A 20,828-nucleotide genomic window follows, 5' to 3' on the forward strand; every position below is an offset into this window, starting at 1 on the left:
GAAATTAGTTGAATAATATAATTTCCTAAAGTAAATGTGCCTACATATTTTCTATGGCATAATAACATACGCAAGTCTTGATAGAGAAAACACACTTTCTATAAACTGGACAGGATGCTAGCTGGTCTTTTCACTGGTCCGTTCCAAACTGCTCTTAGCTCAGAGTTAAAAAGGGTCAGATATTTCATTCAGCGAAAAGGCAAAACCACTATTGTTGCTGGTCTAGCGAGACTAAAGAGGGGAGGGTGTGTGAGAGCGAGCGCAAGGTTAAGACGTTGAATGAAATCATATTATATCCAACATATACCTAGACCACACAACGTGTTTTCACGTCTCACTTTTCAGCCTTTTCTTTCTCTCTGTCTCTGTCTCTCTCTCTCTTTCTTTCTTTCTTTCTTTTTTTTTGGATCAGAGAGGGCATTACCCTGTCTGAACTCCCCCTAAATCCTTGTGGTCACACCTTTTATTAAAGAGGGTTTTGTCCCACGCCCTCCACCCCCCTCTGCTGCTCTTGGTATTCAGCCCAGGTCAGCAGATTTCAGCCCACCCCACCGTGGCTCCCCTTTTTAATTTGCACCTGTTGCGCAGTTGTCCGGGAGGCAAGTGCCGAACCATACAGTCAGACAAAGATCATATTATGAACAGATATGCAAAGCCTAATCTCGATGTACCCAAAGGGGAAGAGTGAAAAAAAAGAGACGAGTGAGGGAATGGTATGCCGTTAGGATGTAAAGGTTTATGGGTTTGAAAAACTGTCGAGGGGAACCAAATAATATCCCCAAACAAGCAATTGACTTCAAAATGCGTCGTTTTTAGCCACGTCCCTCTCGCTTTCTGGAGTTGGCAGCGGCCTCCAGAGATAACGCGCATGAGAGCTTGGCGAAATATTGCTTTATTAGGCATACACAGAACTCAAAATGAACCTGAAAATTGTGTTCTATTTTCCACCCCCGAGGGCCCCCTTTCCTGCGCCTAGTTCCCATGATGTCATGGCTTTTACATTTTTTGTGTGTTATTCCCCCCCCTCCCTTTTTCTCTTTTGGGTCTATGCCTGCCTTTCTCATGCACCTTTTTCAGAGTATTTGTCTTCAACACCGAAGTGGACATATTTATAGGTTGGCGTGAAGGCCCTTGGGTTCAGCCTGAATCAAATCAACCACATTTTATCAAAGTTCAGAGATGTAATATTTACAAGCTGTCCATTTCCACTTGGTCCCTAGAGTGTCTGGGATGTATAAAAAGCTCCCCAAACTATTCAACGCAGGAATGTGACTTTCAGCTTTCGCCTCCACTACTTTAGTCGTTACCTCTAGAGCCAAGTTAGTTGGATGTCGTTTTAGAAACCTAACAGCGTCTCTTTGTTTGTGTTTTGCAGTGCTGAACTATGAGAATGTGGTGGAGACGGGCTCCGAGACAGATGAGGATGACAGGACTCTAGTCTCAGAGGAGAATGGTCTAACCAATGGGGAGGAGGGTAGCAGCCCCATTGGGGCCGGCGTGCCCAACCTGGAGGCATCACCCAGGGTGGGCCACGCCCTGCTGTCCTACAGGGCTGGAGCAGAGGAGGGGTCAGAGGGCAGGGATGGGCGGCAGAGCCACAACCACGCCTGGCGCCTGGCAGACAACCCGCACGGACACCTCAACGGGACTGGTCAGTGATCTGCTCAAGATACATGTAGAACGTAAATCAGTGAATAGGCAACACACCTCACTGTTGTAAATCAATTACACAGCACAACACCTCCAGAACGACAGACACTAAAATAATATCACTGATGTTATTCAATTACACATCTTATAATAATACAGTACCTATTCACCTTTTTTCAGTTTCTGCTAAAATAGCTTGAGCCTGGGAAGTGGCTCTGTTCGATACTCTGTCTATTTTCCTATTTTTCGGGGCCCTGTGAGTTTGACAGGAGATTGTAGAGTATGACATGGTGCTCTACTCTAGTGGGACGTGGTGCTGCTGAAGCACAGTCAGCACTTTAGCTGCTTCACAGGCTCACGTCGGCAAAACCACCTCCCTCCCTCCCTGAGGTGTGTCCAACTCTCCCTCCCTCCCTCCCTGAGGTGTGTCCAACTCTCCCTCTCTCCCTGAGGTGTGTCCAACTCTCCCTCCCTCCCTGAGGTGTGTCCAACTCTCCCTCCCTCCCTGAGGTGTGTCCAACTCTCCCTCCCTCCCTGAGTTGTGTCCAACTCTCCCTCTCTCCCTGAGGTGTGTACAACTCTCCCTCCCTCCCTGAGGTGTGTCCAACTCTCCCTCCCTCCCTGAGGTGTGTCCAACTCTCCCTCCCTCCCTGAGGTGTGTCCAACTCTCCCTCTCTCCCTGAGGTGTGTCCAACTCTCCCTCCCTCCCTGAGGTGTGTCCAACTCTCCCTCCCTCCCTGAGGTGTGTCCAACTCTCCCTCCCTCCCTCCCTCCCTGAGGTGTGTCCAACTCTCCCTCCCTCCCTGAGGTGTGTCCAACTCTCCCTCCCTCCCTGAGGTGTGTCCAACTCTCCCTCCCTCCCTGAGGTTTGTCCAACTCTCCCTCCCTCCCTCACTGAGGTGTGTCCAACTCTCCCTCCCTCCCTGAGGTGTGTCCAACTCTCCCTCCCTCCCTGAGGTGTGTCCAACTCTCCCTCCCTCCCTCCCTGAGGTGTGTCCAACTCTCCCTCCCTCCCTGAGGTGTGTCCAACTCTCCCTCCCTCTCACACATACTCATTGCTGTATGACTGTTCACACCCTGTAGCACGTCTGTCCTCTCAATGTTCTCCCTCCCCTCTTTTCTCTCCTTCTCTCTTTCTCTTGGGTCTGTAAAAGCATGTCATCTGTCTCCTCATTTTCACATACTTTCATAGGAATAAAGTCATCCCCGAAAAGGTCAATGTACTCAAGGTCTCGGCAGAGCAGAATATGTCACAATACTTCAGTTTAACATATGAAGCGCCACCTTTCATTCTCGTTGACCCATAATTTTAACCCTGTTTATATTTAGGAAAACAACCGGATATAAAATTCTTTATAATTAGACTCAGTTTAGTGGGCCGTGACCAACTCAGCCTCTAACTCCCCCATATTGCTATATTGTACAGGCAGAGCTATCAACAATGAGCAAGTAGCGCATGCGAAACCTGTCAAAACCCTCCCTTCTCTCTTTTCCTCCCTCTCTCCCTATCTCTTCCCCCCCCCTCTCTTTATATTTCTCCATCCACTCCTCCCCCTCCAACTCATCTGCATCAGTGACAGGACAACCGGTGTCGCCAGGACCTCAAAGACAAATACTTTTAATTAGGAGCCAAACGGGATCGTTAAGAGGGAGCCAGGCTTTAGCAGGACTCATTAACAGGCCTAAATTAAATTTGGAGCTTTATGATGGCAATTTACATGCATAATAGGCCCACCATTCTAGTGCCACCTGACAGATACAGAGTGCAGAGTGAACTCATGTAAGACGCCCAGTTTTAAAAAACGGACTGGCGTCGTCTATCCGTCTCTGGTAATGACTTGGTGGCGCGCTGCCCCGCTGAACTGGGAAATAGAAAGTACTAGGAAGAAGTTTTTGATTTTGAACGCGGTCCAAAACTAAATGTAAATGAAAAGAGCCTTGATGCGGCGAGCATAGATGTTATCATTATCATGGCCATCATGAGAAAGCTGTAAAAGAAATCAATGCCAGATTAGCACATCTGCTACAGTCTGTTATAGCTAATGCTAAACTGGTGGATGATTTTCATTGAGCTGGTATTTTACATTTATAGGTAAACTGACGAAAGATAGACAACTCACATATTTTTCATATCAATTTCACTCAGGCAACAGATGTAAAGGACTCGGGTGTCACTTCACGGTATTGAAAAGAAGAAGCAGTCTTGAACTGTTGAGGTTTGAGTCACATCGAGAATGCGCAGGGTCAAAACAGAATTACCACAAACAGAACTGAAATGCTAATTTACTTTAACCGCCATCTTGCCTCTGCCTCTCTAGGAAAAAAAGACTACTGAAAACACAATGAGCCTCCATTTTATATTTGAGATTTCATATTCAGTGCAAGTGTACTGTAAGTGTAGTGAAGGAGGGGCCTACTTAAAATAGAATGACACTTGAGTACAGTGTCTAAATTCTACGACAGTGGCACAGGGCGTGACTCACATGCCTTTGTCCTTACTCTGAGGCCTGGAACCCACAAAAAGCCCCATGTTGGCTGAATGAAACTCATTCTAAAAAGTCTGGCAATGATTCTCTTCCCAATGAACCAAAAGTTGAGGCGAAGGGAAGCAACAATGCTTTCCCCATCAGAAAAGGCAGCATTTTTGCAGTTGTTTTCTGAAGCGTACAATACCACCATTTTATCTGTGCGGTGCAGGGGGAAACTTAAGTGGTAGGGAGAAGGGTGAGACCTCGCTTCTTATTTACATGGATTCATAGTCTTGGAACTATGACAAAGAAAATAGTTTTCATCTACATGATTTATGAATTAATTAAGGGAAACTAGCAGATGATTTCTATGCATTGTACCTTCAACCTTCCTTTTACTCTTGTGGGCCACAAAATGTGTAATTCGACTATGAATGTGTGATATAAATCGTGCACAGTACCTTGTGACTCCTTTGACTCATAGCATCAGGTTCCTGTTTGACACTCATTGCTCATGAGGAAGGAAGTTTTGAAAAGTAACCTGCTGCAATGAAGAGGGGAGAGGGGGGGGGGGAGAAAAGGAGACTGTGCTCTTGCTTTCTTCCCCATCCTCTATTGCTACAGGCAGGGGTGTTGTATAGCCCTCTTTTGAAGGGAAGCTTATGATACTTGTGACTCCTGTTGAGGAGTCACATGACTGGGGCCAGGAGAAACAAACACAATAGGCACAGTACACCCCTCGCCTGCCTGTCCTTCATTATCTGGAAAATACATTCACATTATGAGCTGGGGCTGAATGGAAAGAGGTACTTGTTAACTGAATTGTCAGGGTAGCATGTAGCATGCGCATTCCAGTTGACTTTGCCTGGAGTGTTGAGTTTATTGAGAGCTGTGTTAGCCACAGTTGATTGTCCGATTTTAAACGCATTTCTCCTTTCCTTCACAGATGAAAGGAAGGAGGAATATGAATCGTTGGGGCCAGAGGGTTCTCTTCACTCTGTAGGAAATGGTTCAGGTGAGCTCCATTCTCACCCTCTTCACTGTAACACCATGTTTACTAAAACTCCCGGTTCCAGCTTTAAATCCTCAGCAGCAAGACACTAGGAAGAGACTTGATTATAATATCCCCGCGCAGCAGGTGATTTATACCTAATAGGAAACACACACAGTCAACAGCCATGCAAGATAATATCCCTCCATGTGCAGCAAAGCAAGAGGGGAAAGCAAAGCAGTTTTAGGTTGAGTGAGAGTGCAGCGCAAATCACATCTTGCTGCAAAATTGAGTTTTGACCTAAATCTCATTTGTTTGGTTCATGTACTTTCAAATTGGTTTACAAGCAGAAAATAAAATGCTAGTTTGTCCTTGCAGTGAGTCACAAGGTCTTTGCAATTGAGCGTTTTATCAACAAAACCTTGCCTAGAGTGACTACAAGGGATCCAGGCCTCTTGGCGACAGTTTGGTGTCCTTTGTTTTAAGGATATTGTTAACAGTTCAACGAAAAATATACACAGCAGCGTATAACTCTCAAGCCAATAGCCAACAGTAATAATCCAAAAGACATAAAGGTAGCCACATGACTGTAACTGCCCTGATTTGTTAAATCAGCTGATGAATGCATTAGATACCCGATATACCATTATGCCTACACTGACTGTTAAGTAGATGGAACCCTACATTATCTTACTTATAATCAAATCTCTGCTTTAAATTATGTAGAGAGAGAATTCTAAGTGAGATCTGTAAACCCAGCAAATCGAATTGCAACTTAAACCAATTACCCGTTATACTAGGACATATTTAAGTTCAAATGTTTAAAAGCTTTTTCTTCTCCACCATTTAAGATGGGTTGTGAACATCACTTAATGATGGAATTGTCTCTGATTTTTCTTTGTAGAAGCCATTACATGACAGCATTAACGGTAACTTAAATGTATACTCCCCTCTAAGTAGTGGCTTAGTGCTTTCTTCCCTCAGTTCATCACATTTAGAGACCAGTCTGTTTCCTGTGTGGCCAATATACTGTAGCTTTGCAGCACATCTCTCAAGTTGGGGGAAGGACGAATAAGACTGACAAATATTTTTATTTGTCTCCATTTCTCTTCTTCTCTACATGCCCTTCTCCTCCTCTTTCTTGTCTTATACAGCGAAGGGTATGGATGGGGTGTCGGGGCTTGATGAGTACTTCACTAAGCGTAATAAACTGGAGGAGAGTGACAGCCACTCAGCCAGCATCGCTGAGTACCTGCAGCGTGGAGACACTGCCATAATTTACCCAGAAGCCCCAGAGGAAGTGACACGACTCGGAACTCCCGAGGCCGTTGGGCAAGATGAAAACGAAAACGGTAAGAATCCAGAAAATAAATAGCCCTACAGTAAATCCAGGACGATTATAGCGTTATAGGTCTACCACTTTTATGACTTTGTCCCCAATAGTGTTACTGAGTGACTTTTATGGGTAGTGTGTGTTTAAGTGTAAGCTGCTGGTGACTGAGGCTTTGTGAAGCAGAGATAATTATGTAGCTTGCTACACTTCCTCCGTTTACAACCTTGGCATGCTGCCCATCAGTGTCTATTAGCTGACCTTATGAGCCCTCCCCCTCCTCTTCCTCCCTTTTTCTTCTACACAGACCTGCCACCTGGGACTCCAGATGCTTTCGCCCAACTGTTGACCTGCCCTTACTGCGACCGGGGCTACAAGCGGCTGACATCGCTCAAGGAGCACATCAAGTACCGCCATGAGAAGAACGAGGAGAGCGTGCCCTGCCCCCTGTGCAGTGAGACCTTCTCCCACCGCACACAGCTGGAGAGGCATATGGCCACGCACAAGCCAGGGAGAGATCAGGTAAGACTGGCAGACAGACAGGGGATGATCATTGTATCTTATTCTTCTCCACCTTCTCATCCCCTTTTCTTTCCTAATCTCATCTCCTTCACACATTCGGTTGTGTCGTTTGGTGGGCCGGCCAGTGCTCTGTGTGAAGCACAGTATCATTTGAGCTCAATGCCCTTCACTCCCCCCCAACCCCCCCCCCCCCCAATCTAAGATTGTTGTTAATTGCAAGGGCTTTAATGGCTTCCTCGTGGTTACTGCATGCACTTGTCTTCTGCATCGAGAATCCTATTCTCTTGAGTGAATGATTATTCTAATTTCCTCTTCCTATCGTCCTCTACTCCTCTCACATTACAACAAGTTACTTTTGAGCTCTTGTTCTTTAAAAAAATCAGACCCCGCACTGCTTGTTCGCAGCTGCATTTTGTTGTGCTCCCCCAAGCTTCCGCCTACAGTGAGGCATGCGTGGGATGTGCTAGCATATTGCCTTCCTCAGGCCATCTGACTTTTTGCATCAGCTGTTGCTGGAACTGGAACAGATTTGATTAGAAATTAGCACTCGTAAAGATAGTGCTAGAGATATGGACAATTTCCTATGGTTTAATAAACAGCGATAGGAAGTGCTTTCGTTGAGTGTAGAATCTAAAATGTACCTATTGTGTAAGTACAACCAGGGAATCAGTACAAGCACAACCAAAAGTGTAGACCTTTTCTCTGTCCTATAACTGAGTCTACAACTGTCTCATAACGGACCATGCAAATAAGCAGTGGAATCATTCAATTTTCCAATTATACTGTAATTATAATGAGATTTCCTGAATTAAACATGTCAGATTCAAACCTCAAATTTGCCCTGAGCCCAATGTGACAAAAGCAGTGAAGCAGCACCCCCATTCTACCGCCTCCACCCCCTCACCTGACTCCCCCTTTCCCCCTCCAGACTGACTTAAATAGGAGCAGATGGTCTTTTCCCCAGTGATCTGGAGTATCATAATCCTCAAATGACTAAGTGTTTGTTTATTTTTGTACTTCCTCTCCAGTTAAAATAGTTAAATAAAGGATCTTATGGAAGGTCATTATGGGTTACCTTAGTGCACCGGACTGTGGAGGGATTTTGATTTGAGTGATACTGAGTGCTATTGGTGTAAATGTGTGAATTGTGCTACTTTGCTTATCTTCGGTGTGCCTAGAGCACATGTTTATCGTGGGTTAATTGTTCACACATTTGGTTATGATGGCAGGTTCCACATCGTTCATTGCCCCAATTTCCCGGATAGCTTTTTCACAAAGTAGTCCCCTTCAAGCCACATTCAGTAGGCTAACCCTAATCACATGCCCTAACCTAAAATGTCACCTGCCTTAGGAATGTCTTAACTCCATACACAATCACACACACACTTTCGCACATACCGGTACATGGACTCCTTAGCAAGCAGTAGCGAAAAGGGATTTTTTGGTATTGAAAATGTAACAATGCACACCTCCCACATCATTCTCATGAAGTTCTTTGTGGGAGCTTCATCTCCCTAGACATTGTTTTTGTTTGTTATCTGCACTCATTTGAATTTCAAATGCAGGAAATGCACCTACACTAAACAGTTACCTTTGAACAGAACACAAAAACTCAACCCACACTGTTTTCTCGAAATCGATTAGAGTTGCTTGTGTGCTTCATCATTTTGTTTACGCAATTTAGGATGTAACCCCCCCCCCGCTCAAAAAAACTGTTAGATATAGGCTAGTTAACTTGTGTGAGGGAGTGTTATTGTGTTGCAAAGTAGCCTACCGTTGAAGCTATGAAGAACTCATTACATTCCTTCTCAAGACCAGCTACCTTGAAATCTTCCCTAGTGTCTTGTACATTTGTGACCTCTCACTCTTACACACCACGTTTAGGTGGCACTGATGTGAAAACTCCCTTTTCTATCTCCTCCACAGCCCCAGCTTCTGAATGAAGGGGCCGGCAACCGAAAGTTCAAATGCACCGAGTGTGGAAAAGCCTTCAAATACAAGCATCATTTGAAGGAGCATCTCCGAATTCACAGCGGTAGGTACTAAGCCGAGTCAAGCTGGCTTTAACCCACCATTTTTAAATGTATTAATGTGACTGTAGCTCGATGACTGAGAGGGCTTATGCCATAAAATTAAAATTGATAATGTTCCTTTTTGGCCTCTGTCAGTAAATGAGTCATTCTGTTTTATAATAGCTCACTGTTTCAGACCTGTTTCATAACTGACTAATTCAGCCATATGGATGAGGCCATAGCTCAAGAAAATGAGAGTTGAATAGAAATAGAAATTCTCATTTTCACACTGAACGAAATCTTCAGCTATTTCACTACCAGCCAAATTCAAGTATTCAAAATGGAGTAACTTGAAATACATGTTGTTGTTTCCCGTTTACAGGGGAGAAACCATATGAGTGTTCCAACTGCAAGAAGCGCTTCTCCCACTCCGGCTCCTACAGCTCCCACATCAGCAGCAAGAAGTGCATCGGTCTGATCTCTGTCAACGGACGAGTACGTAACGGAGGAGGTAACACCAAGGCTGGATCCTCCCCTAACTCCACTGCCTCCTCTCCGGGAAGCCCCGCCCTGGCCCAGCTCCGCCACAAGCTGGAGAACGGCCGCCCCATGGGCTCCCAAGACCAGCAAAGCCACCTGGACATCAAGGCAGAGCCCATGGACTTCAATGACTACAGGCTACTGATGGCCTCCCAGTATGGCGTTGGAGGGCCAGGGGGCTATATGAACGGAGCCGGCCGAGGAGGCAGCCCCCTGGGGATCCACAGCTCCTCCCAGAGTCCCCTGCAGCACCTGAGTGGGATGGGCTTGGACCTGCCCCTTCTGAGCTACGGTTCCCTGGGGAACAACCTGAGCGAGGTGCAGAAGGTCCTCCAGATCGTGGACAACACTGTGTGCAGGCAGAAGATGGATGGGAACCCGGAGGAGATCTCCAAGCTCAGGGCCTATATGAAGGAGCTGGGGGCCCAGATGGAGGAGCAGAAGTTGGCTTTGTCCTCCCCGCGTGCTGGCTTCCAGGTGGTGGGCCACGGCAGCCCCACAAAAAGCATAATCGACTACACTCTGGAGAAGGTGAATGAGGCCAAGAGCCTGATCGACGACTCCAAGAGGCAGATCAACATGGACATCAAGAAGGAGAGGCTAAACCACTTGATGGATCCTGAGGAGAAGTCGCACCACGAGAGCCACCAGGTTCCATTCCTGCCTTTCTCCTGCCAGTTCTGCAAGGAGAACTTCCCAGGGCCCATCCCACTGCACCAGCACGAGCGCTATCTGTGTAAGAAGAACGAGGAGATCAACCACCTCCAGCCCAGTGAGGGTGTGCCTCCTAGCCGCAGGGGGGTGTTCCCCTCAGAGCAGCAGGCCGCTCAGCAATCCTCTCTGTCAGAGAGGGGCGCCACCAGCCCCATCAACCCTTTCAAGGACCACGTGTCAGTGCTCAAGGCCTACTTCGCCATGAACATGGAGCCCAACTCAGAGGAGCTGCTGAAGATCTCCATCGCAGTCGGCCTCCCACAGGAGTTTGTCAAGGAGTGGTTCTCCCAGTGGAAGAATCAGCAGCAACAACAACAACACAACAACGGTAATGCTAACTCCAGGAAGCGGTCGCCACCGCCAGACCGGAGCAGTGCAGAGGAGCGCAACCACCACAGCCTGGTCAGGTCACCGATGTCCATGGCGCAACACGTGGATCGCATTATGGCACTCGCGGATTTACACAGCGGCAACACCAACGGTGACACTTCCCACAGACATTTAAAGGCCAACCAGTTTACAGCCAACAGGCAGATGGGTGACAAACCACTAGAGACCTTGGACCACCTTAGGAGCAGCACGTCATCTCCTCTCAATCTCTCCTCCACTTCTTCTAAAAACTCCCAGAGCAGCTCATACACTCCAAACAGCCTGGCCTCTGAAGGGGACGGCCATGGGGGGGACGCACCATTGGACCTTTCTCTACCAAAACACATGATGAGCAACAGCATCTCACTGGGAGAAAAGAGGTCCAAACCAAACGGCTATGTCTCAGAACGCAATGGTGACCACCACCAATCCAACCGGGAGCAGGGGACTGAGCCCATGGACTTGGCCCACATCAAAAAAGAGTTCCTGGGCTCAGGGAGAGACAACGGAGGGAACAGCGGCCACCAGATGGAAAAGAGTGCCAGCCCCATCTTTGGCATCAACCCCTTTGGTGGGGGTCACATGTACACACCTCTGCCCCCACATGGAGCGTTCCCCCCGCACAGCTTCATGCAGGCCCAGGCCAGCATCCCAGGCCTGAGGCCGTACCCAGGGCTGGATCCAATGAGCTTCCTGCCCCACATGGCCTACACTTATGCAACTGGGGCGGCCACATTTGCTGAAATGCAACACAGGTCGAGGAAGTACCAACGGAAACCCGGTTTCCAGGTAAGCAAGCCCTTTTGTGGTTTTAGATCCATTCACTAAAGTACATTTTTAGTAAGAGGTTTGCAATAAACATTTTGCCCTTTTAAATGAGTGCATAATGGATATAGTTACACTCAACACAAAACAAGTCAAATGATTTAGATTTGACATTTTTGTAATGTCATTTTTTCCCGTGAAATAGTATTTTGTCTGTTTTGTTACTACTTCCACTACACACGTAAAATCCACAACACAGAATTAGAAAGCCCATATGTTCCCCTTTTTATGTCTCCTCTCCTGGCCAGTAAGAAGGGTCTTACACAGGTTGCACGGATCGACGGCTAAGCCCTGTCCAGACTTGGGATCAAACTCAGAGCAGAAGGTGTCTATGTTTAGGTGACAGGTGTGGATTACTTACAAATAATTGAAAAATCTGCCTCTCTCATCTCATAGGGGGAGCTACTGGACGGCACTGCGGACTATCTGTCAGGCTTGGAGGACCTGACAGACGAATCGCTCCTCTCCCGGAAGAAGATTAAAAAGACAGAAAGTGGTATGTACGCGTGTGACTTGTGCGACAAAACATTCCAGAAGACCAGTTCCCTCCTAAGACACAAATATGAGCACACAGGTATATAACATTTGGACACTTCTTTTTTACCCCACCCCCCTTCTTCGCCTTTGTGCCCACCCCCTCCATGTTTTGTGTCTTTTGAAAGCTATCTTTTTGATTATCTTTTTTGATTATCTTTTCTCGTTCTTGATCACATAGCTTTTTCTCCCATCTCAGTTCTTATTTTCTCTCTTGTCTTTCAGATATTTTTACGTTGAATGTGTTCAGATCCATGACCTAACATGTTCCTTTCTTTTTGACAGGGGTGGGTAATAGTGACATGTTTTGATAAGACAGGGGTTACATAAACGTTCAGTAAAGTAGACATAAGTTTCATTGCATTTATCGCTCCAGACATTCTCCAGAAGTTAACAGGACCAGTGGCCATTTTGGAAACAAACTTGTCGCTTCAAGAGGGACTGTCTTTTTAAAGTTCATACAGTACATACACAGTGCCTTCAGTGACAGGGACAAGAATGACTGCTTTGACCCTGGTGGTATTTAACAGAATGCCAGGTCGTATAGAAGGCTTGCCTGTATGGCATTTCTGGTTCTTTTTAAAATAATCTTCAAAGATGTGACCTCTCCTCCTGGGGACTCCTCTCTTTCATCAGGTTGCATCACCTCCTGTCACTCTGTGCAGGAATGCTCCATGAGGAATTCGCTGTCTCGTCTATTTTTGCCACACTGTGAGGGTGGTGGGGAGGGCGAGTAGGGGGGGGGGCACTTCAAGAATGCCAACTATGGAAGATGTTGCAGACATTCCAAGGCTATTTGTGGCTAGGAATTGCCTGTGTGTGTGCGTGCATTCCGTTGCGTGGCTGCTCGCATGTGTGTACTGTATGTGTATTGGCATTCGTAGGATGGGAGGTGTTTGTGCATGTGTGCGTGGGAAGTGAGCTTTGGAAGGGTGCTATTATATGCGCCGATTGAACTGGCATTAGAGAGGCCCATCGTGTCTAATAGAAGTCAGATGGAAGGGAATATATTTCCGGTAGCGCCACTGAGTTGTAGTAAACCTTTAATGCGAGGAGATGCATGGTGCGGGGGCGGGGCAGGGAAGGGGAGCGAAGGGGTGTGAAGTTACTCCTCCTACAAATATAACCATCACACTATCACGCGAAGGATGCCTAATCCTAGTCATTTTATTCTGGACCAATGATGTCATGACAACACACTCTGTCACTGGTGCCAGGCTGCTTCAGTTTCACCTTGCTTGGTGTTCTAAACATCTGAGCTCGCTGCTCACTCGCCCCACCACAGTCACAGACGACCCCATCATAGAGTGTTTGGGTTCTTATTTCCACCTGCCTCCCCCCAGTGTTATCTAGCAGCAACTGAAAATGTCTCTAAGGTTAGGTGGTCAACCATAAATGTCGGGTTACTTTCAACACTTTATTTTGTTTTGTTTTCAGAAATGTAGTTGAGAAATGTACTTGAGTTTATTTATACAATCACAACATTACTCATTCCTACCATTATTTTCTTGTGTTAATTATTTTCACCATGATGGGAGGGAATGACGAAATCCTGATATATGATATAAATGCTTTTACACTCAAGATGCACTTAACATGATCAATACATTCTGTGCCAAAGTCAGATCAAAGTCACTCTAACATTGCATGCCTATTGTATGTCTGTTCTCCTGAATAACCATTTATCTTCCTTTTGTACTGTTCTGCGTTTCTAGAGAAGGGGACCGCAGTAACACCGTAGTAACACTTTCTCTCCCCTGTCTCCTGTGTCTCTGCAGGCAAGCGGCCACACCAGTGCACGATCTGTAAGAAGGCCTTCAAACATAAGCACCACCTCATTGAGCACTCGCGTCTGCACTCGGGTGAAAAGCCATACCAATGCGACAAGTGTGGCAAGCGCTTCTCTCACTCAGGCTCCTACTCCCAGCACATGAACCACCGGTACTCCTACTGCAAGAGGGAGGCAGAGGAAAGGGAGGCGGCTGAAAGGGAGGCCCGGGATAAGGGCCCCCTGGAACCCACAGAGTTGCTGATGAGGAGGGCCTACCTGCAGGGTCTGGGGCCGCTGGGCTACTCTGACCCCGAGGACCAGCCGGAGGATGGGGGTGGCACCATTCTGAGGGACGGCACTGAAGGAGGGATGAGAGGAGGACGAGGAGAGAGGGAAGTGGACGAGACGTATGAGAAGGTGACAGACAGGCGAGAGACGGGAACTTTCAGGGAGGGAGAGGATGAGGAAGAGGATGACAGCAGGATGGACACGGCGAGGAATGATGAGGGGAAAGATGCGGAGCATTCAATGGATGAGAGTTCAAGAGAAGGGAAAACAGACACCAAGTCGGACCAGGAAGAAGCAGATTAAGTCAATACTGCAGTCATTTGAAAAAAAGCTTTCAGCAAATATTTGTCATGTTGGGTTGTTTCATTTCCTTTTTCCATTCTTCCAACAAACATGAAACTTGCTTCGTTTTCAGATAGGCACTGCGGTGGCTCAGTCAAGCAAGCGCGAGCGCTTGCCTCTAGCTTCTCAGAAGCTCATAATGATGGACTCATGCAATGTGGTGACTGCCAACATCAGAGTTGTGACGACAAGCTGGGTGGGATTGTTTAAGAATCCACATTATGCAACAAAAAAAATGAAGTAATAATGATTATCATTATAATTAAAAATGAAATGAAGCTGTTTTTAATGTACAGTGTTAAATAAGGCCTAAAAGCTGTGTGGTGCTATAATGTTCTTAACCCTTGTGTTTCATTGTGTTAATACCCCAAACTAGGAAATTGCACTCTGCCCCTTTAATCACTACAAAAACATTTTTTGAAAAAAAAAAGCCTATGTATATTTATACCGTGCTTGAAGACTCGGTAGCAGTCCGTCAGTGTTGTACTTTGTCTACCACTTACTGTGATGTCCTTGGTTCTACCACCCTTTTTGCCAGGCAAACTAACCACACAATTTTGGGCCTCACAAATTTCTTTATGTGAAGGAAACTTTAAACCTGTGTGAATTTGATATGTTGTGAGTCTTAAATTGGACCGGAATGGAGTGACAGAATGAAGGAGGGAACAATGAAATATGGAGGGCTCCGTACATAAGACAGAGCCTTTGTATGTTTTATTTTCTCAACAGAAAGCCTTATATGCAAACCTTTTCACCTGTGCGTTTCTGCAAGTGCCATGCTTGTACAGTGTAAATCAGAGTTGATTTGTGTTATCTTTGCTCTGGCTTCAGTATTAAATAAATATTTCACCTTGTTTTCCAAGTACCTATGTCAGTATTAGCATAGATTGAGACAGCAGTTCGTTAGTTTACTTATGTTTGTGCAATTTTCTGTATTTTTTTTCATGACCTTTTGTCAGTATTACTTTTTGTTGATTTTTTTCCAAGCATAAATTACATTTCGTTTTTATTTTAAAATTACCATTTTATTTATGTGACTCATTTTATATTTCCTAATTTTATTTATTTCATACTGTAGTGTACAGTATTATAGTTCCTCAAAAAATAGATATATTTTAGTAAAGGATTCTGTCATTGACTATTGGAGCAAATTATAAATAGAGAGCATTCTATGGTATTTGGAAAAACATTCACTTTTAAAATTTGAAATTTTGTTCTCAATGTTTTATTTCCTTTCAACTACTGGAAATTCTAAATTTGGGGAACTTTTGATACAATATTGTGAAAACACTGTATTTTTTGACAATAAAAATCCACTTTATTCATCCAGGTAAAGAGATGAAGATAGAGGGACTGTTGATAATGAAAAATTCCTGAAATGTCTGAAGTATTATTGAATTTTTAATTTCTCTTGGAAATGACCATGCTCGAATAAATGTAGCCAAATAAAATTTTAATAAAGCTGTGTTATTCTTCTTGTACTTGAACTACTTCTATTTATTAACAATCTAACAGTGATCATGTGTATGTGGGGTATAGCAGTCTCATGTTTATTCAATTTTAATTAAGGTCATTATTGTCTAGATTATTGGTTGTTTTCCAATGTCCTAACTAGACAGCACATGAAATTGTGAAATGTCACAGTTCAGTGTATGGACACTTTCTATCTTAGCATGTGAAAGTAGGAAGTGTTACTGTGTTGTGTTTTTGTTTAACTTTACAATTGAATTATAATTGAATTTGTACATGCCAATATAATAGAACATTCAATAAACATGTACTAACACTTTCAAAGGGAAACATTTTCAAAAGTACTGTAGACATTTTCCAAGCTTTAGTTTCATGTTCTACTCAGGGAAAGTTCCTAATTAACATAAACTCATTAGTACAGTCTTTTACTTTACTATAAAATTAGGAAAAATAATCTCCTTCTCAAATATAATTTATTGCTATCTTTATCTTCTGATGTGGATGTTACTTTATGTACCAGATTTCTTAGAGGCTGTGTGTGATAGACTTTAAAATTACTTTGCCTTCTTAAAGTTTGAAAATAAAAACTAGGCTTGAGCTAAAATTGTCACCAGCAGCGGACAGTCAAACTTGCCATGAACTGTTTGCACAGGAACTCAGAAGAATGACATTATCCATGACCTTACTAATTGAACTCACGTAATGAAATGCAAATAGAAGCAGGTGAAGAGTTCATCGAGTTAGACACACACACACACACGCACGCACGCACACACGCACACACGCACACACACACACACACACACACACACACACACACACACACACACACACACACACACACACACACACACACACACACACACACACACACACACACACACACACACACACACACACACACAGAAAGAAGATAGTCTATTGTATGATCGATCAGATGTTGGGTAAGAGAAATGCACATTTCATCACTGAGTCAACTAAAACATGGAAGATTAGTTATTGGCAGAGAATATGCTCACAAGTAGCCTAGCAAAATTCCCCCTTGACAGAATTGTCAAAATACTGTTTGAGAAAGCTCTATCGCTCAAGCCACTGAAGACCTATGCAAACAGGGTCTTTGCTATCTGGGACATCAATACCCCGTTGAAGTTGACATTTAAAATGGTTAAGGTAAATGTAAAGGTTAGGTAAGGGTTATGGTTAAGCTTAGGGTAGGAGTTAAGGTTAGTTTGGAGTAGGGATGTCCCAAGGATCCCGGAATGCTCTGATCATGCAACCAGCAAGGTGAGAGGGTTTCCACTAGTGACCACAGCCACATAGTCAAAATAGGCTATATCGTAAAAATTCATGAAAACAAAAACTTTTTAAATTTTTATTTAAAGGTTAGGGTTAGGCATAAGGTTTTTAAGGTTAGGTTTAAAAACACATTTTAAGAAACAAAATTGCAGAAAAAGGCGGGGTGTATGACTTTGTGGCTGTGGTAAATAGTGTACAGCGGGTGAGAGGCGTTCCTAAAATGACGGTATCACGCATGGACGAAATATGTGCGTCCTTTTTTCTGGCAAGCATATTCAGGAAGAGGTGAGTTTTCATTCCACATGCAGACACAAAAGAACACTGCCACGCATAGCACGTTGTTTCAAACACTTTACCTTTATATCTACATTAATTTGTATTTAGTGAAGATAATTGTTTTTTTTTTGGGGGGGGGGCATATCGAGACTAGGCTATATGTATTCGATGGCGGATATGGTTACGGATTAAATTAGTGTGTCAAACGAGATGTTGGATACTGTACAATCTAGCTCTGGTCCAGCACGGCGTTAGTGCGGCTTGCTAAAGATGAGTTTTCTGGATCTTTGAGCGGTAAAGGCCATAGACGAAATCCTTGAACAGTTTGTTTAGTGACTGGATTTAATGTACGTTACTCAACTCACCAAAGTAAAGATGATGTTAGAGTGCTGAATAACTGTTCTTTCTTATGTGACAGCTGCTATTTCTCCAAAATACGAAATAAAGTAGTTATTTTGAGAACATTTTGTTTACCGCCTTTTTTTGTTGTATGGCTAGGTTACTATGAGTTGTCATGCGAACACACAGCTAGTATTTGGTTTAGTATTACATGCATAGCCAGACAGTCTTAATTGTTGCAATAATGTTGAACATTTTAAAGAATGAAGGGAAAGACTCTCTCCATTTAGTAGGTTAGATAGTTCCCCCTACTCTACTGCCTTACATTTCATACGAAATCTAAATAGACCTCTACCCATTTCAAGCCCTCGAGTCAACTAATGGTCACAACTGATGACACAATTTGTCTGCCTGTATCTGATTAGTCAGTTCATACTAAAATACAGAGAATAGTATTGCCGTTTATGACAGTTTGCTTACTGTGTTACTCAAGAAAATATGTATTCTTTCTCACTACAGTAGCTCAACAGTGAAATACTCACCAGTGATGCGGTTTTAAATGAGTAAGCTTCTTGAGGCCTACTTCAAAGGGATGCTCTAAATTTACAAGGCCACCCAAAAGTCGTGAAAATTGCCTACACAATGTAAAGAAAAAAAAGCATTATTTCATTCAGTGGCCTAGACTGCCTGAAAGTGTGATCCGTCATCTGAATGAGAAATCATATCTTGATAAATACAGTATGGTTTTAATAACCGACAAAAGTACATAGTAGCACATTCATGGCTCATAGGTAGTTTCATTTACCAAAGGAGATCTGATGTCATTGAGTGTGGTAGATGGAACATTTCATTTTAGTTTGTCATATGAAGTCTGTAAAGTTCTGCTTTGGACTGCTGTGCTGCCTGCCTGTCTTTTCATTTTCCTGGCTATTGTGCGTATCACTGTGCCTTCTCCTTCTCCCCATCCAAGGCAGCACAGAGAGATTAGCACATGTCCATGTGCCTATAATTATAGCTGTAGTCCCTTTCAGTGGATCCTTAAATGATTCGCTTTTACGTAAAGCCTGCGCTTGTGAAGTACAAGGGCACGACTTCCTCAATTAAAAGAAGGAAAAGTCACTTCTCACTCATTTCACCGCTTTGAAACCTTAATCCGTGGAAAATGGGAGCTTCCTCCCCTTTTCTAATATGAGATCAAAGGAGTTATGAATAGCATTACACGTTCCTTGCTCGATGTGCGAAGCTGCTTAAATTTGCATTGTCAAACTGAAAGGCCTGTCATGAGAACACTGAATGAAAAGGTTTTTAGGACACAATATTACCCTCTGTTTTGCTGGTTGAGCACTGATCCTAATGTAATCATAGTTTTTAGAAATATCTGTGAATATTATTGCCATTTACACCAATGGTGGAAAATAGGAAATGCTTCTATGACCTATAACTCAGTTATAGCCCACAGATAAAATCATGGTGAACAATTCAATACACTAGGAATGTAGTCTTTCAAGTATGTCATCTTTCAAAACATTTCAATCATAAGACATTTGCTCTCGAATACATATGGTGCCAGGAATTTTATTCAGATTAAAGGAACATAAAATGACAGAGGCTAAACTATTTTCCCAGATGTCAGGCGACAGTTAATTTTTATGTCTAGTCATTTTTCAAATTTTGATGTATTATGTAGCCTTTATCTTATATGTGTTAGTATTTACTACATTTGCCACCTAGCTGGTTGGTCAAGTGGGCCCTGAACCCTAACTACATTCTGGACAGTGCTCAATAACTTTGGTTAGCCTTACATGCTGACCAGACCGGACATGTTGCGAGTGTCGCAAAATACATTTAGAAATCCATGTTATTCAATTATTGCGCCAACACTGCTCGCGCGCTCCAACGAGCGTCTGCGACGCCAAGGGTTAAAATAGAAGTCATTCCTATTTCTGACGCAGATCGCGCTGAAAGTCATCTCCTCATTGGTTTATAGAAGCAGATACCCACGTGTCATCTCCTCATTGGTTATACCCACGTGGGTGATTGAAAGATGAACTTTGTTGCCGGTTGTCGTGGTAATACAATGAAAGTTTAGATGCGATCACCATATAAGTTAAAAAATGAAAAAGCCTGGAAGGAGGAGAGATGACTAGAAACTATTCGGTTGGCCGTTTTATGTGTGGATTAATTGTCGGAGTAGAGGTCCTTGTGCATTTCAGGTAAAATAACAACTCAATGTTTATATCCCAGGACAAATTAGCTAGCAACAGCAAGCTAGCTAAATAGGACAAATTAACGTTAGCTAGCAAGTGCAAGTGCAAGCAAGCTAGCTAAATTGCCATGTTTAATGTTTTTCAACCTGTCCCCAAATTAATGTAATTGGTTCAGATATTGTTATTTTAACCTGCTGTTTTACTGTTTTGATATTTTAACCTGCGTGTCGTGATCGCGTTTGGTGTGGGGGGGCAAAATACATTTATGCACGATAGTGCACGACGGTGCACATGCGCTGCCGGTTTGGGTTCCGTGTTAGCCTCAATCTGCCATGTTCTCAGCTGCTACAGTATCTGAGGGGGATCTCTCATGCTCTGATCCCATGTTTAGGATAAATAAATCCTCCAAAAAAAGGAATCAGAGCTATCCTCCTCCCTGTCAGCCACCATCTAAGATGATTCCCACACACACACAGACAGACACACACAGACAGAATGCATGCTTAAACCCTGCATGGCCGAAGGGAGCAAAAGGGAGGTGTCGGAATCTGGCACGCACGCTCCAGCGATCTGTGTTTGCCGCCGGTCCCTGCAATCCCATCCAACCCTGTGCCTGCTACCCCCAAGGGCACGATGGGGGTAGTGCTTCTGGTGATGACTTTAATGGTCACGATTGGTCCTCACAGTGACGTTTTTATGCATTTTTATATGGAAATGCTGGCTGCCTCACCCCACCCCACCCTTGCTAAATAATCCTGTATTTCTGCATGAAATCCCTTTGCACCTCAGGGTGATGTGTGTGTGGTGAGGGGAGTGTTATGCACTTCAGTGTGTTTTTCCGGGATACACACAGGATTTATAAAGCTGTGGTGGTGATTTTCCAC

The 20,828-nt window shown here is 44.2% G+C and overlaps 2 protein-coding genes across 5 annotated transcripts in view; both read left to right on the forward strand.

The window, feature by feature from the left end:
* zeb2a (zinc finger E-box binding homeobox 2a) overlaps window positions 1-15,837 on the forward strand; it is a 49,193-nt gene extending 33,356 nt beyond the window's left edge. Inside the window, exons 3-10 of one of the 2 annotated variants that reach the window (XM_064944594.1) lie at window positions 1,376-1,651; window positions 5,065-5,133; window positions 6,264-6,461; window positions 6,747-6,961; window positions 8,888-8,996; window positions 9,356-11,385; window positions 11,818-11,995; window positions 13,734-15,837. In XM_064944594.1, the coding sequence (XP_064800666.1) occupies window positions 1,376-1,651; window positions 5,065-5,133; window positions 6,264-6,461; window positions 6,747-6,961; window positions 8,888-8,996; window positions 9,356-11,385; window positions 11,818-11,995; window positions 13,734-14,317 (3,659 nt within the window). In that variant the 3' untranslated portion in view covers window positions 14,318-15,837. The remainder of the gene's footprint in view (window positions 1-1,375; window positions 1,652-5,064; window positions 5,134-6,263; window positions 6,462-6,746; window positions 6,962-8,887; window positions 8,997-9,355; window positions 11,386-11,817; window positions 11,996-13,733) is intronic. The other variant, XM_064944595.1, reaches the window with a different exon arrangement.
* A 1,521-nt stretch (window positions 15,838-17,358) lies between these two features.
* The window catches only part of gtdc1 (glycosyltransferase-like domain containing 1), a 50,875-nt gene continuing 47,405 nt past the window's right edge, over window positions 17,359-20,828 (forward strand). For all 3 annotated transcript variants that reach the window (XM_064944596.1, XM_064944597.1, XM_064944598.1), the window contains exon 1: window positions 17,359-17,407. In XM_064944596.1, the coding sequence (XP_064800668.1) occupies window positions 17,369-17,407 (39 nt within the window). In that variant the 5' untranslated portion in view covers window positions 17,359-17,368. The remainder of the gene's footprint in view (window positions 17,408-20,828) is intronic.

The sequence above is a fragment of the Oncorhynchus masou genome, chromosome 29, assembly GCF_036934945.1.
Source record: "Oncorhynchus masou masou isolate Uvic2021 chromosome 29, UVic_Omas_1.1, whole genome shotgun sequence".
Classification (NCBI taxonomy): Eukaryota; Metazoa; Chordata; class Actinopteri; order Salmoniformes; family Salmonidae; genus Oncorhynchus; species Oncorhynchus masou.